Here is a 16903-nt window from a genome sequence, read left to right on the forward strand (position 1 = left end):
AAATATTCTGTTTAACACCTGCTTCCATCCACCTCTACTCAGAAAAGGACAAGCCAATATGGAGAATTCAGGAATCAGCAAGATACCTTCTGCTCTCACCTTCTGGATTTTCAAATCTGGAGGTTGCTGTAGAGTATATCCAAATGCAAAAGTTAAAAAATAATGAGTAAAATCCTTCAAAAATTGTAAGATTGATCCAAGAATCTCAGGAGTTTTGTTCACCTGTTTGTTGTCTGAGTTGTCTCAGAGAACGACAGACGCAGTCCCTTGCGCTGGCAGGCCCTGGCTTGTGAGAGCAAGAGCTCACGGGCGATTTCTGAACAGTTCAAGGACATTTTCTGCTCTAACAGCTAACCAGTCACAGCCAGACTCCAATTTCTGTGAAGAAGGAGACAGGCCTCCTGCCCCAAAGATTCATTTAGCCTTTTCCTCCTGAAGTTTCCAGTTTAAAAAAAAATTCCTTTTCAAATGTGTCCTATTAGCAAAATGCAATCAGCACTACAATCCAGCTTAGATGGAGGCCATTACAATCCAAGGGAAGACTGTTATGTGAATTTATCAGTGGAATACAATATTTTACACCTGACTGCAGCAATTAGCTAATAGGATCCATAGCGAATATAATGTGGTTTGTCCACAGAAGAATGATAACCACTCACGTTTTCTGTCTGTGCGTCCCATACTATACAATAAGCTTGAAATCACTGGGCTATCTGGACACTGGTATTGCTCAGGAGCCAGAGCACAAAAGCAGCACTGTATAGGAAGAACAATGCCCACTTCTGCCTTTTCATCCCACTGATCCTTTAAATATTTGAACAGTGGAATCACTTTATTGAAGCACCATTTGATTAAACCAGGCTTAGCTCTCAAATGCTCAGTGAATTCCTGTTTGTGAAGACTTAATGCTTTCATATCCGATGCCATTATGTCTCTAGTGCCAATTTCCATATTAATTCAGCTTACTTTTCTACAGTCCTCGTTCTAATTATTGCCAGTGCTTTGCTGTTTGTTGGCAATGTCTAACGAGGGACGAAGGAATGCTCCCGAGTCCCTGAGTCCGGGTGTGTGCCCTGGAGACATGAACTCCACAGTCTGGCAATACCCAAACACGCGCCAGCCCCTTATTACGCCCTAGTTTCCCCCGAGAAGAAGTCCAAGCACCCAGGCTGGACTGGAGCTGAGCCAGGTTTTGACCAGTTCCTGATCTCAGGAGCAGGGAGGTAACTCACACCTCACCAGCACCTATAAATCAGACCGGGTATGGGCTTTGTACACGGGAAAAACATCTCTGACAGCCAATTTTATGTCAGCTAGCATTTGGGATTTTTGAAACTCATATATCCTTGAAATATATATATCATTAGCAAGCAATTGTGCCAGAAAAATCGAAGGCACTGCTTTTATTCAGCAATATCAGTACGAGATCGGATGCATCAATAAGGACCCAATTCTTATTTCACGCTCCTGCAGCCACGTAACTGCAAGGAGCTGCGTCTGGGTATGGTGGGATACGCTGTTGACACAGCCTGATGAGGGCTACACAGGAATACACAGACGGGCTCAAAAACACCCGAGTTCATTTCAAACGTATCTATATTTGCAAGGCTGCTGCAACCGATGATTATTTATAGTGCTTATAAGCCAGAGGTGTGGAGCAGGACTGCACGGGGCTACGCGGTGTAAGCACACAGACCGGTGTTACAACCGGACCCTCTGTCGGGGCGTTATCCGACGGGAGCTGAGGAACATAGCTCAAGAGCAGAATATAGTAGATCAAATATTGAATAGCACTTCTGTTTTCAGCATGGATCTTCGCATCCAACTTAGCTAGAGAAGATTGCCTTGACAGAACTGATTTTATTTTCTACTCAAAACACAATTATCCCACACCTCACTTTTTATTGGCAATGTTATTAGGATACTTCTAAAAATAGTAAGCTTTTTGCTCCAGAATTAAAGCAGGAAAATTACTTAATCTATAGGCTTTCTGACACTTGCTGCATGTAATTTTTAAACTACGGATAGAGTCATCCAGAGGTTCAAGTGTTTTGTCCATTTATGAATGATTGTATCAGATTTAATAGCCCCAGGAAACTATCATTTCAGAAATCATTCTATTTTCATTTCTTTCTTCAAAAAAAAGTCTTTTTCTTTCTGCATTAATGCACGAACATTTTCAAAAAGAAACAGAAATGGAAGTGAACTGGAAAGTCTGAATTCAGAAATCTCAAGCTACAGCTTGAGAAATCACATAGATTTTACCTCTGGACACCTTCCTTTCAGATTTTGCAATCAGAATTGAAACTCTCTCTTGCAAATTTCACATATGCAGAACCAGAAATTGTCTGATTTATGTAAACAACCCAATTGGCCTAAAAATTATGCTTTACACATGTAAGAAAAATATGATTGAAGAAATTTTGTAAATCAGCACTTTTAAGGGCACTTGAAATTGAAAAGTTACTTTGTAAATTCTTAGAATCTCTGAAAATCTACCTCAGAGGTTGAAGCCACTTGACACTAGAATGATAGCTGGTGAAAAATAAATTAATTAATTTTTGTGATTCATTCAAGTTTGCAAAAATAAAACAGATGTTATTTGGTGTATTTCCCATGGACAGCTTCTTCACCCCGTAACAACTGGTTTGGTGTTTTTCTTTTTCAGCATTTTACTGGGGGGTAGTTGCGAGGTGTCCACAAATATTAGATTAAGTAACATAAACCTAAAATCACTCACAAATATTTCCAGATCACTCCAAGAGTTATGTTCCTCAAATGAAGCGGCATGATGCATTAATACAGTTACACTAAATTGCATTCCTACGATTTCTTTCATCTCATATATTCCCAAAGCAAATTGCAAGCTGAATGAATATTCTACTCTCGCTATTCACATGTCATTTAACAATAGGTTAAACACAGTATATAAGGTGATTTCTGTTCCTTCACTGGTGGCTATGGATATCCCTGTCATAAGCATTCAGGCAAACCTATTTCGGGCATATACAAGGGCAGCAAATCACACTTATTTAAATTAAAGTAGGCATTCACAACTGTTTAGCATATTTTTGTTATTCTATTGCATACACGATTCACATCAGCACTCGGAGGAGAATGACAAGACTATATTCTAGAACAATCACAGAACTTATGACGACCTAAAATACAGCTTTTCGATCTGGGGGGGTAACTTCAGGCGTTAGAAGAGTTAAGATCGAAAATGGGAAGAATAAAACGAGAGGAGCGTTCCAGTACAGAGTCCTCTAGAAGGCGATGAGACTCGAGCAAAGTGAAACGCTCAAGTCCCAGGGTTTAAAACCGCTTTTAGTGGTAACCTGACAATCAGAAAGGGATATCTTCTGCTTACTTTTTATACTTCCCCGGTTCTTCTCCCTGCCACGTTGGATGGCAGCTGGAAAGTTACTAACAGTATTTGATTTAAGAAAGTAAAAATGACCAGACAGATGTTTTTGCAATCTCTAATGTAGGGCTTGAAAATGAAATGGTTGTAAATAGAGTTACATGATCCTTGTGCATTTCATCCTGCCAGCCAGCGCACGTGTTCCGGATCTCTAGTGCCTCCAATCTCACCACAAAAGTGACTTCAAAATTTGCTGGCGTCTGAATGCAGCTCAACAGACTAGAGCCATAAATCATTTGATGTTCACGCTTATCCTTAAAATTTCAGAGAACAAAAGGAATCATCTTGCTCAAGCCTCTTAGAAAACAAAGCACACTTCTAAAGGCTGCATCCTTATGTGATTCACATACAAAAGTTCAAACTAATGGCAACAGGCCACAGGCATTAAGGGAAATAACAGCAATCAATGCTATTTTTAAAGGGAAGAGTGGGGGCGAGGGGTTAACATATGTGGAATTAGCTCTGGGCAAAATGAGAAGCCATCGCATCTAAAATCAAATGCATTCTCTGAAATAGACACCAGAGCCCAAATTCCCATGTAGACTCCAGCAGTCCAAGAGTTTCAGCAGAATTTGGCCTTCCTCTTAACTTAGCTTCATTAGGTCATATCATGCCATCAGTTTTTATGTTGGATGCTCTACTCACTGCACGTCGGTTGTTGGCACTATGTAGGCAATTTTCCGAATTGGAGGGGGAGAAAAGGGTGGTGTGTGCACAAGGGAGAGGAATTTTCTTCCCATGTAGAAAAAAAGTTATTTCTTAGAAGAGTTTGAGGGGGGAAAGTGATATTTTTAACCCCTCTACCAGATGTCACCAGTGGCACAAGAGCCAGTATTAAATATCTATCCATCAAATTCTTCTTGAAATTTTTCAGCGTCAGCTGGTCAACAACCCATTCAGAAAACTGGGAAAGCTGAAATCTTCCACAGCCATTCTTAACCAACAGTTCTTCCCCTCACGAGAATTATCTGTGTCTGAAACTTTTTCATGGAGGACAGACATGCAGAATTTGTAAAAAGAAAAAATCTTGTTAGCAATAATTTTTCTTATGTTTATATGCAGTAGGTGAAATAACACCCCCTCCACTCACAGCATCTTTTGGAATAGTCTTTTGTTCCTTTCTCATCAGCTGTGGACGATGCTGGATGCACTAAGGTCTTGCCGCTTCTTCAGCTTCGCCCTAGGATTTATCAGTCGTTGGCTCCAGTCCTTGGCTAGGTTTGCCTTCCATCTTAGAGGGAAATGCTTCTGAAAAAAGATGCCTTGATACTCTTTCTGACATTAAGAGAGTCTCTGCACTGTCACCTCTTACTGTGCCACCACCTCAAGCTGTGATGCCAATTGCTCTGTCATCCCTTGCCACCCCGTACTCCTGGCCATAATGCCGTCTTGTGCTGTCATCCAGACGACTTGTCTTTCACTGTTCTGCTGCCTCGAGCCACAACTAAGATCCAGGCTTACAGGCTCCTCACCCAGTTAGGCTACAATGTTCAGGAAAGAAAACTGAGATCATCAAATTGTTTCTATGCTATTTAAAAAAAAAAAAAAGGTATCTAGCACAAAGGAAGACTTGGAAACAGCTCTGGCCAAAAGACTAAAAATCATCACCGATCTAAAAGAGATCGGAAGGCAAGCTACAAAACTGCAAAGACACTCCTCACATATTGTTCCCTGCAGTGATGCTGCTATCGAAATTTTTCTCTTTGTTCTGAAAGCAAAGATCTTTCATGTAGGGCTCAGGGGCTTTTGTCTGAGACAGCTGGGTAGATCACAACCCCTCTGCTTCATACATACGCGACTAAACAGGATGTCAGAACCTTTCAGAATTCTAAGATTTTCTCTGGAAACATACCAGACGAAATACCCTCCCCCAACCAACTGTTCCCATGGATTGACATCATATTATCTTACCTCCGGTAGCAACAAATTCACTGTGTGGTGCTTTTTTCAAAACAACAACAGACCAGACATTCTGGGAGACAACACGACTATTCTTTTCCCTAAATGGTTTGCTACATAAACGATATTTGAACAGGACATTTTTAATTTTTTGGTTTTGTTTAGTGCTGTAATGATGAAACTCTATCACATGCAGTGTCTACAGATAAGATAGTAAGTTATCGTATTTAAACATTCGTTAAAGGCATCTTTTCAGAAGTTAGTAGTGCTTCATTTCATCTGACTCCTCGGCTCAAGCGTAACCAATGGGGGTGGGAGGGTGTGTGTGTGTCTGCACTACATACAAAGAAGTTGGAATTTTCTGCTTAAATCAGAAGAAATTTAATATGACTCTCTCCTTTTCGCCTATCTAGCCACTTATCTTGTTTCGTTTGCAAATATCATATGTATTCTCTTGAGATAAAAATAGTGCAAGATGATTAGTTAGGCAAGTTCATTTGACACCATTCCCCCTTCGTGACGCTGAAATCTAAAATCTGTATATGGTATACAACTTAAAGTATATATATGCAAGTTCAGCTCTGGGGGAGACACACAGCAAGTACGTTCGTCCCGACCAGACTGCTTCCTTAGCCAGTGAAGAAGACCACAAAGGTAAGCTGATTAGATCCTCTGCTTTCAGAAAAAGAAACACGAAAGCAAAATGCTGCCTAAATAGAAAGCGCCTATGCAATTAAAATATCTGTTCTTCTGCCAGCTGCTAGTATGCCTTATCTTTTTTACAAGCTAACATAGAATAGAATCAGCATTCAGATCATAGGATGGAAAAAGACAGGAACAATGCCCCTTGTGAAAAACGAGACCATGCTGCAATTTTTAGGTTTTCCTTCAACTCTTCCCCATTTTTAATCCTGTCAGCAGTGAGAATTAGGTGAATGGCAGAGCTCCAAATTATCTCACCTAGTGCTGAGAGGGGGAAGTACTTTGCGGAAGAAGCCACTGGGACAAAATAATTGCTACCAAAACAAAAGTAACCCATCCGCCTTAGCTGGAGAAGTACTCATTGCCATCAGTGTGAATTTGTCCCATTGTCTCCTTACACCTCCTGAGATCTTCAGAAAGGGACTGAAGCGCTGACAGTCTCCCCTGCTGCGACCCCCCTGGTGTGGAGGCAGACCTTCGTACTGGGGGCAGCTTCAGCCTGAGTGCAGATCTCCAACCAGTGCACAGGCTGTGACTGGTTACCAGTGTCGCTTTCCTTCGCACGAACGCTGCTTTCCATGCTCAGACAGGAGGGATGACGATGTTGAAGATCAGTTAGAGATTCATGAAAAGATATTTCTGTTCTCTTGTGGCTTTCAAGAATAACTCTTCTATGCCTTAGTTCCCCTTCCTTCATTGACATGAAGCTTCTTTCCAGTATTGTCGTCGCAAGTTTTAACCCGCACTGGGGTGTGCAGGTTACCAAACCGTAAATGCATCAACGCTATGCTCACACTGAAAAATTGACTAGAAATTCAGGCCTTGTAGTTCTTAAGTGATATATATTACATTGGCAAACTACTGCAGCTGTTGGTGGCTGAATGAGACACAGAGCATCTTTTGTCAAATGCTGCTGTATCAGAAGAAAGCACCCCCTCCACTATACCAGGAACGAATATTAAGTCTCAATACCTCTGTTCTAAGCACATCAGTATTCTGAAATGCCAAAATTTTGATAAAAATCTGGTTTATTATTGCCTACACGGAATAAAAAAACAACCCACGACAGACTTAAGAAAACCCTTTTATAAAGCTATCATGAAATGTAGTCTTTCAATGATGCAGCGGCCCAGCAAGCCAAATTTATAGTGGAGTTACATTTACCGTTGCAACTAAACAGGAGGGATTTGCTCTCCAAATTTAGATTTCCTTGAAACGAGTAAAATTATTACTTATTCTACACTGTTATTTTAATTGTTTGAAAAGATCACTATATGTCTTGATAACAATAGTAGATTTTTTAAAATGCCAATTACATTTATTCCAGACACAGTTCTAGGGGACACACTGAGCCTTATCTTTTACGTATGCTGTAAGTATATGCCGATTTTAATTGAGTAATAATCCACCTCCAGGAAAGCCCCCACAGAAGTCACGAAGTCTGTGGTGCCAGACACCTTCGATTCGCTCTCCCAGTGCAGCGCCAGCATCAGCCCGTCCTGAAGCCCCGCGCTCCCGCCTGCAGAATCCCCCCCGCTACCCCGCTTTAGGCGGAAGCACGTGCCGCAGGCATCCGTCACAGCACGCCCCGCTTACGGGAGATGAATGATGTCTCCCCTGTCAGACACTGGCGCAGCAGCAACTTCAAATAGAGCCATGAAAGAGGTAGAGAAGCCATTTTAATGACCAATTAGCTCACATTTAATTTATTTTACAGTTCAACAATGGCCATCACTGACATCCTCTCTGCTAAAGATATCGAATCTGCTCTCTCCAGCTGCCAGGGTAAGGAATGGTCTCTCTGCAGCCAGAAGATGCATATCATTTTTATGTCTTAAGACGGCATGCCTACCATTTTCCCCTCAGATTCCTTCCCTGTGAGATCTCTTTCTAGCTGCATTACAGTACAGCCCCCTGAATTCAGAAAGTCTCACAAGTGGTTATTCAGTGGGTAACGTTCCCCGAAACACAGAGCAGCAACTACAGGGCCACGGTTTCAGTTAGGGCTGGCTGAACTCTAAACTTTGTCAATTTTTAAATCGGTTGAAGTCTTATATTTAAATAGTTAGCTTTTTCCTGCAAAATGTCAAAAAAAGCCTCAGCTTGCACAATCTAAGCGTCGTTTGTGACGCGATAACCACTCTCCGTTCTCTTAAGAGTCCCCCGGCATGATCAAGCTCATTTTACAAATGCTCGAAGAGATAGTTTAAGACCGTAATTACTCTTCTACCAAATCCCTCACCACAGCAAGGACTAAGTGAAAATGAAGCCAGCATTAGAGGAGGTGGTCTGTAGCCACAGTAGCACCCTCTGAATATTTATTATTAATTGCATGTGACACCTTGCATAAATCCCGATTTAGCAGAATATGCACTGTAGCAGAAAACTTCAAACTGGCTGCAAGGATAAATGACCACAGGCACAGAGCGATTAAAAAGCGAAATTGTCCACCACATCTTCTTTTTTGCTACACGGGGGAACAAGAGAAAGAGGAGCAGGCTGAGACTGAAGAAAAGATATACATTTTCCCAAGGAATACATGTAGTAGCAGCAACTTCCAGGGAAAATATTTAAACAACTTCTGTTTCTTCCAGCTGACGATTCCTTCAATTACAAGTCTTTCTTCTCCATGGTTGGTTTATCCAGCAAAACTCCCGATCAGATAAAGAAAGTTTTTGGAATCCTTGATCAGGACAAGAGTGGTTTCATCGAAGAAGAGGAGCTTCAGTAAGTATTTATTTAAACAATGTAAAACTTTGAACTCGCTTGGTGTCCTAGAAGAAACTTGCTGATATTTTAAAAATAAACCACAACTCCTTGTCTTTCCTCGAACCTGTGTGGATTTCCTCAGGTACTCGAGCAGGCATTACATTATGGGTGTTTCGGCATGGGTTTAAGAAAACCAGAAATACCAATCTGCCAAGCACATTTCAGAGGATAAAACTCAAGCACAGTACTCAACCTGTTCTGTTTCAGGCTGTTTCTGAAGAACTTCTCGTCAAGTGCCAGAGTCCTCACCTCTGCGGAGACCAAGGCTTTTCTGGCTGCAGGTGACACTGATGGCGATGGCAAAATCGGAGTGGAAGGTAAGACTTTTGGAAACTTCATAACATTTGTGGTTTAAAATGCATGCATTTAGGGCTGCATTTAAACTGTGGCATGAAGAATATATCCAAGTACTTTGGCCAGGTACTTTCTGCCATGATTTTTATACTAGCGAATAGTACTTTCACAGCTCTATTCCCATCTGGTCTCTGTTGCAGCAACAGCATATTTAGGCCCAACGCAGAGCCTCTTCTTCCACTCAATAACAACAGCTTTGGGGTTAATTCTGCCATATGTCTGATCCATAGACTCGATGTGCCAGATTTTTAAAATAACCTGAACACCTATTCATTCTTTGAATTTCCGTTTTGGCAGTGGATGCTGTGCACTTCTGGCCATATGACACTTCCATTTGTAAACACACTTCCACCTACATAAACTTATTTCTTCATCTACCACTATCAAAGGTTGGCAAATATTACTGAGTGGTTAATGCAGTAATGTAAAACAAGACTGGTATTGTTTTTCAAGGCTCAAACTGCTGCAATGCAGCACAGAATTTTGTGCTGGAGAATTATCTGATAAGGGCAAATTTCACTGGGCCGTCCTTCTATGAGAAACAAAACCAAATTCCTAAAGAAAACCTTGCAGGGATGATGTGAACCGGCCAGGATTTCTTTTACAAACTGCAGCAAGGGAAAATAGGACATTATGCATCATGTATTAGAGATGAAGTCACCAAAACCAGGGCTGTCTCAGCTGAACTAGGACAGGTGGCAATAACTCGAACAGACACACGTGCTAATCTTAGCCAGAGTTTGGGAGGAGAGGGAGATACACTGTTGGAGGAATTTGCTTCAGCAGCAGCTTTTGCAGCTTCAGCTTGAGCCCCAAATAGGGCATTATGTTATGCAGGTCTTAGCCCTTAACCACTGAATCTCCCATTCTAAAATTACATCACTACTGATATTTTTTCTCTGGAATAACAAAACCAAAAAATCCCTCATATCGAAAGCTACAGGCTCGACCTAATTCACTCTCTGCTTCCTTGCCTACAATCAGGGTTTGTAATGGGTTACAGATAGCTTACCTTTAACTCAGGATTTCCCACAAATAAGAATTTACAGATGCATTCCTCCTCTCTGCGCTTACTCTTTTTAAGGAGTGAAAAATCTGTTACGCCCCCAGAATCTCAGTTTAGCAGTAGCTTGTGCAGTGTTATAATAACTTTGGGAGCCCTCCACGACTAGGAGTTTAAGTCATTTTTATCTATCTTTTCTAAAGATGTTAAAACCCACCTTCATCTAGTTTTATTCCCTGCCTTTCTCATTTTCTTCCTTGACAGAATTCCAATCTCTGGTGAAGGCATAGACAGCATTAGACCAAAGGCAACCTTGGACTGACTCTTCCAATTACCTCGTCCAACAAGCACTTCGCACTCAGCATGTGTTTGTACATTTTTATATTATTTCAGGCGTTAACAATTCCCCATCCATCAAGTTCACACACCGGATTGCTGAGAAATCTTGCAATGTACAGATGTTTTGGTCACGTGGTATTGTTACACTTCCATTGTAAAGAAGGCACTTTGTGATTTTCAACCACACATAATGTTGAATCGTGGCTGGAAGAGGGGAGAAAAAAATTAAAAAAACAACAACAACAACTTGGGGGGGGGGGGGGAGGGGCGGGCGAAGCTGCTTTTCAAATTTTGTTTAGGTTTTCCATCCTCATACTTGACCGTGCTGACTCGCCAGACACAGTTTTGATGATTTTAAACACCTTTTGAGGCTTAATTGTACTGATTTCAGCGAGTTTTATTTCTCCTTTATTCTCTGATCATTGAGGAAAAGCAATGCTAACAAGATATCTCAAAATAATTTATATTAAGTCCCAACCTTGAGAATATGAGAAAAAAATTTAAGAGGAGTTGACACATAGCTCAAAGCATGGAACAAGTTTGTGGGTAATTTTACAAAATGAAGTACTCGGCTACAGCATGTGTCGTCAGAAAGTGTTTATGGCCTAAAATGTCACTCTCCCTTAAGAAGATTTATCTTTCATGAAATCTAAGGCAGCTGTGAGATAGAGGAGAAGGGTCTAATCCCAGCCCTGACAGTGTCCCAAGTCACAGTCCCCTGACAACACGGGCCACAGCCCTGGAGGTTTTTCTGCGAATCATAAACATGCTGCTTATTATCTCTTAATATGTACAAAACGATAATACTTTGCCACATCTGTGAATTTCTGTGTCTCCTTCAGATGAAACAACAGCCAGTCTTGCTGTTTGATTACCTTAAAGCTCTGTTACGTTGCTAAATAATGGCCATTACTCAATTCTTTCATTTATTATACAAATAATCATCTATATAATCCATAATATTAGCAATTTCCTTAAGTCTGAAAACTACTAAGAACCAGTCTTTCCTTTTGTAAGCGTCTTGCAGGATTCAGAGCTAGTTATAGCATTGTCCTCATTAATGGACAAAGTAAATAATGTTCATGGTTAAGCGCAGACCTCAACAGACTGAGCAGATGTTGGGCACTTCTGGCTGAGTGGGTCGGGAGTTTCCCCACCAATATTATGTTGTCTTCTTTCCCACCTACCGTGACGTGGTTCCAGCTCACAAGTAGACTGTCATTTCAATACTCCCTGCTGAAACTGGATGGTAATTCTCACATAATTTGGCAGCTGTTTCGAAGAAGAGCAGAAACAAAGCCTTCTGGAACTTTTATGTAACATTCAGTGCTGGCATTTCCATGAACTGCGGGATGATTATGTGAGGCAAGTACAGCTCACTCATACCCGGGCATGTAAGAGAAGCAGACTTAAGATGGCTAATGCAAAAGAGGAATTCTAGCAATCAGACTCACTGAAGCCTTGGCAGAATTATAATGAATATAAATCCTAATTCTATCCCCACCGCCTTTGATGTTAAATCTGGGCTTAAATTATAGCTGCTGTTAATTGCAGCACTGAAATATTCTGCATAATGATGAGACTGTCGATTCCTTCTACCTTATTCGTTTTCCTATCTGCTGAAGAAAAAAGTCCAGAGCAATCCAGATCTGCAGCAACATACAGATGTAACACATACATTAGCTCTTCGCCATGCTAATCACTCAAATATCACGTCACTAGTTCACAAGCAGATGGTACACACAATACCGCAAGTGACAGACCTGCATTCCTTGCACATCTGAAAGTCTCATGTGGAATGCAAGAAATGCAAGACTCCACCATGGCCTATCGTGTATTTCAGAGACGCGAAACAACTGCACATCACTGCCTTCTGTAGCCACAAGGGGAATTAAGGGCAATTCTTGCGTATGTTGCAACTTTACATAAAACTTAAGAGAATTTTGTTTATGAGAAAATCTGTTCTTCTTAAACAGTAATACCTGGCAAAGAGATGAGTCTTAAATCTTATTAAAACCATCCAGCCACTTCATTAGAAGGAATTAGAATAAAACTCGAAAAAATCCCCAATTTCAATAAGAGCCCATAGACTGTTTCAGAAAAAAAAAATGCCTAGTCCCTACAAATCCTCTGTTGGCACCAGGATCCACGCTTTTAGAGCTAAACCAAACTAGAAAAGAATATTTTCCACCTAGAAGAAACAAATTCCAAAAATGTAAAGTTTTCTTGGAAGGTTCATTTCAATGTATTTAAGTTCAGCCAGTGGCAGCCTTCAATTTTCTTAGGGAAGAGCAAGGAGCATTTTCTGAACTTGACAATGTCCTTGCACTAGAGAAAACCTTTGATTGCAGGATGGCTATGTGGACACAATCTGAAGTAGTAAAGAGACAAATGATGATATGACAATGTTACCACAATTCAAGCATGGAATCGCAGAGTAGTTCATGCTGGAAAGGGCCTCTGGAGGTCTCTGGCCCAATGGCCTCCTCAGAAAGCCAACTTAGGGCACGTTGCTCTAAGCTGAGTTTGAGCATCTTCAAGGATGGAGGTTCTGTAACCTCTCAGGGCAATCTAATAAGTAGGATTAAATCCTCTGCATCAAGCTTTTATGAAAGATGTAAATGAAGTACTCAAATGAAACACTGCTCAGTACACAGTTAAAAACTAAAATTCTGTTAGTAATTGTTTATGCTACATAAAATCAGAAAGGATCTAACAACACCCTGTATTAGCACACTGATAACCTGTTCTCAGGTTTAGAGTAAGACCATCCTACTCAGTATAATACTCAGTATAATACTGCTGCATAATTCCCAGGATAAAGGAAATGTTGTTTATATGTTTTACCCTTACTTAAGACAATTAAGAGCAAGACAAAATGTTAGTGGCAGATCTGAGTTCCACTGAGCCTAAAATCTGTGAGTTCTCAGATGCACCTCAGTCCCCTCATTTCCCTGTAGGAGCAGGTTAATCTCTAATCCTCCCAATACTTCTGAAATAAAGTCAAACTATGATCTCTTTAAGTGAGAAGTAAACACATAGAAATTGATTGTCCTACACAAGCTCTTAGAAAGGGGATATAGAGGGCCAGGGCGTTGAACCCAGTATCCCAAACCCACCCCAGTGCTCTAGCCACTGAACCCACCATCTCTCTTAAACTGAAGTTTTGAGTTGTCCTGATAAAGGAGCAGAACCACGCATAAGATAAAATCTCCTGGTATTTAGTGGAAGCTGGCTGCCTCCTAACTTCATGTTCCTTTGGAAATTTCAACCTAGAGCCATTTGTAAATTTGAGATTCAATTTCAGCTCTCCAACTGTTCGAAATCTCGCAGTCATCTTCTAACGAGTAAGAGAGCACAGAAAGGGCAAGGGGATGTCAGAACATTCATTGCACACATGGACTGGTAAAGTTTCTTCTTTGAGTTAGCAGCCAGCCCATGTGGAAAATCTTGGATGCAGCATCATCAGAGGCGCCTGGAGCTCTTCACACAAACAGTGTGGGCAGAGGGGGCCAAGGCTGGATTCATTTCCTGGAATGGGTTACTGAAATAGATACAACTTGATTAAATCCCTGAACAGACGTGTACCTAACATTTCCATGCTTTATTGTTCAGATATTTTAAAACATTTTAGCAAGTGGATGCCGCGGAATATGAACTAATTTAAAGTGCTCACATTTTATGAAACTTAATTTCCATATTACTTTTGCTTGCAGGCACAGAAAGATACCATTACATCGGTATGGACTTTCTGGTACACCTTCCGCACTGAAGGCCTACAGAGCAAACTATCTAGCAGCTGGGATGTGGCTGCTCTGTAGCTTTTGATTGGCTCATCAGCATGTCTTACACTCATGTAAACAAGAAAATCAGAGGGTTTGTATACCAAGTTCCAGGAAAGAAAATCAGATCAGCACATGGGTTACAATATGAAAAGAAGGTACCCCTAGACAATGCCTTCCCCTGCAGTTACAAAGACGTCATTGACCCCAAGTTCAAAGGGGAATTCCTGTCAAAGTAGAACATGCAAATACTTGACTCAAAGGGAATCACATCAGTTTCATACCAACCAGGTATTAACCAGCTGGTATTTCCTACCTGCTCGCTTTCTGCTCTAACTCCCAGGCTTCCAGAACAAACTGATCTTATATTGGCAATGATCTCCCTGACAGACTGTAATATTTAGCCAGCATAAAAATAAACACAGTAAAACCTTTAGACAGATGAAAAAAAACCCTGTTCTTCCTAATCATCATTAAAGGAAAGTCCTCTGGAATTATTTCTGTGTTTTCAATTTAGTCTATTTATATTCCAGTCTCTCGAGTGGTTTGTTTCTTTCAAACATCTATTCCTTCCTCTTCTCTTCTTGCCCATGGTCACCCACCCGCTAACCCGCTCTCCTTCTCAGCTCCCCGGTTTCCTCTCACCCCGAGCACTCCCGCAGAGCTTTCCCACCCGGACTTGACCGTCTTTGGGGCCATCTACAGGCGAGCTCCGCTTTGCCACAGAAACACTCCAAAACTTTTAGCCAGAAATGCTTTGCAATCTCGATGCGGTCTTCTCACAGGTATTATTTCTTGAATGCTCAGTAGTTCCGACACAATTAACAGATCCTCTCTGATACGAGGCCATACTCTCAATTACTGCCCTAGGAATCGGAAACAAAGGCAAAGCTAGATTCCCAGATGGAAAGACTGGATCATTGAGTTTAGATATCCACCAGTTCAGGAAAAAACGCCTTTAAAAGTAACTTGCTCAGTTGATCTTACATAGCCCAGAAAACTTTGCTTTCACAATGTTTAATTTACCACACGGCATGGGTTTAGAGTCATATAGTTAGCGCTTCTCCTCTGCACTCTCCTCTTGAAGAAATGACCAAGGGAAACTTAAGATGTGCGAGATGAGGTTTTGTCTGTATTTTAATGTATATCATTTTTGAAAGAAAAGACAGCAGCTTTATGTTATACTGACCAAGTGTTAGGCTTTATTTTAAATGTAATGGTACTCAAATATATTGAAATCTGCAATGCACATATTGATATCTCCATGCACATTTATGTATGTGTGGGTGTGAAATGTTCTCCCAACGGCTTTTTGCACCATTGGCCAATTTCAGCCATGCTCAAGGCCATTAAGTTCCAACAGATTTCATGAGACAGCCGAGCGGAGCATCCTATTAATAACCAGTACGATAAAGCTCCAACTTGAGCTTAGCTACTGTTTGAATCCTTACAGAAGTTTATTTTTTCAGAACAAAAAGCGCGAACCAACTATCACAGATTTCACCGCTCTGTTCCACTCCTTAGCATTAACTGATGCGTACTCCTGCGTGCTGCTGAACAACTGACAGCCTTTATTCTATAAATGGACGCACTTTATTACGATGATTTAAAATGTGCACCATGCAATGAACTAATACTGAGCAAATGTCTTTAATATATTGACTTTTGTAGTCTAAAGTACGTATTTCAGTAATTAGGTAACCAAAGCTTATATACCAGCTTATTAAAAATACTTTGGGCTGATTTAAAGTTAAAAGCTGTATCTGTGAGTTTCTACTTGTATGTCAGACACATCTATTACAAATGCATCGGTATTAGTATTATTTGAAGAGTATTAGGGCAATTGCAGGAGTAATGTTTCATGGGTAATTCCTAGCAGGATGGCGCCCTTAAAAGTCAAAGTCTACCATGAAGAAGCCCATTTGTAGCTATCATTAAGCAATAAAAAAAAATTGTATCTTTTCATTCACAGATCAAAAATCATTCACTAGCCTAAAAATAGGTGCAAGCTGAGAGGATTTACTTTGTATGGCATAAACCTTATATATTGTCTAAAACACCATGCACATTCCTTTGGGATATAAATATCAATCTGATTAGCTAGCAGGTCTTGTCAGCCGCAGTAATTTATCCCCTGGGGTATCTGAGCCATCACGTGGCTCTGGGACTTCTGTAAAAGGTCGAGAGGACTTAACTAAGGTCTATATAAGTCATTTTCTCTCTCATTTGAAAAAGAATTAAGTCAAGAGGACCCTGGAGATCTTCTGCCTCACAGTTTTTTCTGTTCTTGGCTTGGGGAAAACTAAGTGGCAAGGTGAGTTCAATCTTTCTTCTGGAGCTTTTGAAGATACCACAATAATCCACACAAAAATGCACGGATATAACCGAAGATCCCCAAATGCCGTGCAGTTCTGTAAATACACCTGGTTTTGTCCTCAGCTTGTGCATCTGAAGACTTAACTAGAGTTAGTAGGAATGCAGATGCGCTACACATATGGCAACGGGATGGAAGAGTGGGCTCCTGCGGGGCAGCTCCCCCGATCGGCCCCCGACCCAGGGTGCAACGGCCCCGCTAACCAAACCTCATGGTCCTCATGGGGCAGCATCAATGGGCGATACAGCGCGCTCAAT

At 41.0% G+C, this 16903-nt stretch overlaps 1 protein-coding gene across 1 annotated transcript; it reads left to right on the plus strand.

Moving 5' to 3' along the window:
- Window positions 1-5930: 5930 nt before the first annotated feature.
- Window positions 5931-10715, plus strand: LOC104287209 (parvalbumin, thymic). Its single transcript, XM_009885886.1, has 5 exons — window positions 5931-5977; window positions 7743-7810; window positions 8620-8752; window positions 9002-9111; window positions 10416-10715. Exons 2-5 carry the CDS (start codon window positions 7750-7752, stop codon window positions 10439-10441), a joined length of 330 nt encoding a protein of 109 aa, XP_009884188.1. The 5' UTR covers window positions 5931-5977; window positions 7743-7749; the 3' UTR covers window positions 10442-10715.
- The last annotated feature ends 6188 nt before the right edge of the window (window positions 10716-16903 follow it).

The sequence above is a fragment of the Charadrius vociferus genome, unplaced genomic scaffold (genome assembly GCF_000708025.1).
Source record: "Charadrius vociferus isolate BGI_N301 unplaced genomic scaffold, ASM70802v2 scaffold430, whole genome shotgun sequence".
Classification (NCBI taxonomy): domain Eukaryota; kingdom Metazoa; phylum Chordata; class Aves; order Charadriiformes; family Charadriidae; genus Charadrius; species Charadrius vociferus.

What these genes read in the sequence shown, in the direction of transcription:
- LOC104287209 (XM_009885886.1), top strand. Translation starts at nt 7,750, where the DNA reads ATGGCCATCACTGACATCCTCTCTGCTAAAGATATCGAATCTGCTCTC. An exon ending in ATCGAAGAAGAGGAGCTTCA is followed by an intron (nt 8,753 to 9,001) that starts GTAAGTATTTAT and finishes GTTCTGTTTCAG; the next exon opens with GCTGTTTCTGAAGAACTTCT. An exon ending in TGGCAAAATCGGAGTGGAAG is followed by an intron (nt 9,112 to 10,415) that starts GTAAGACTTTTG and finishes CTTCCTTGACAG; the next exon opens with AATTCCAATCTCTGGTGAAG.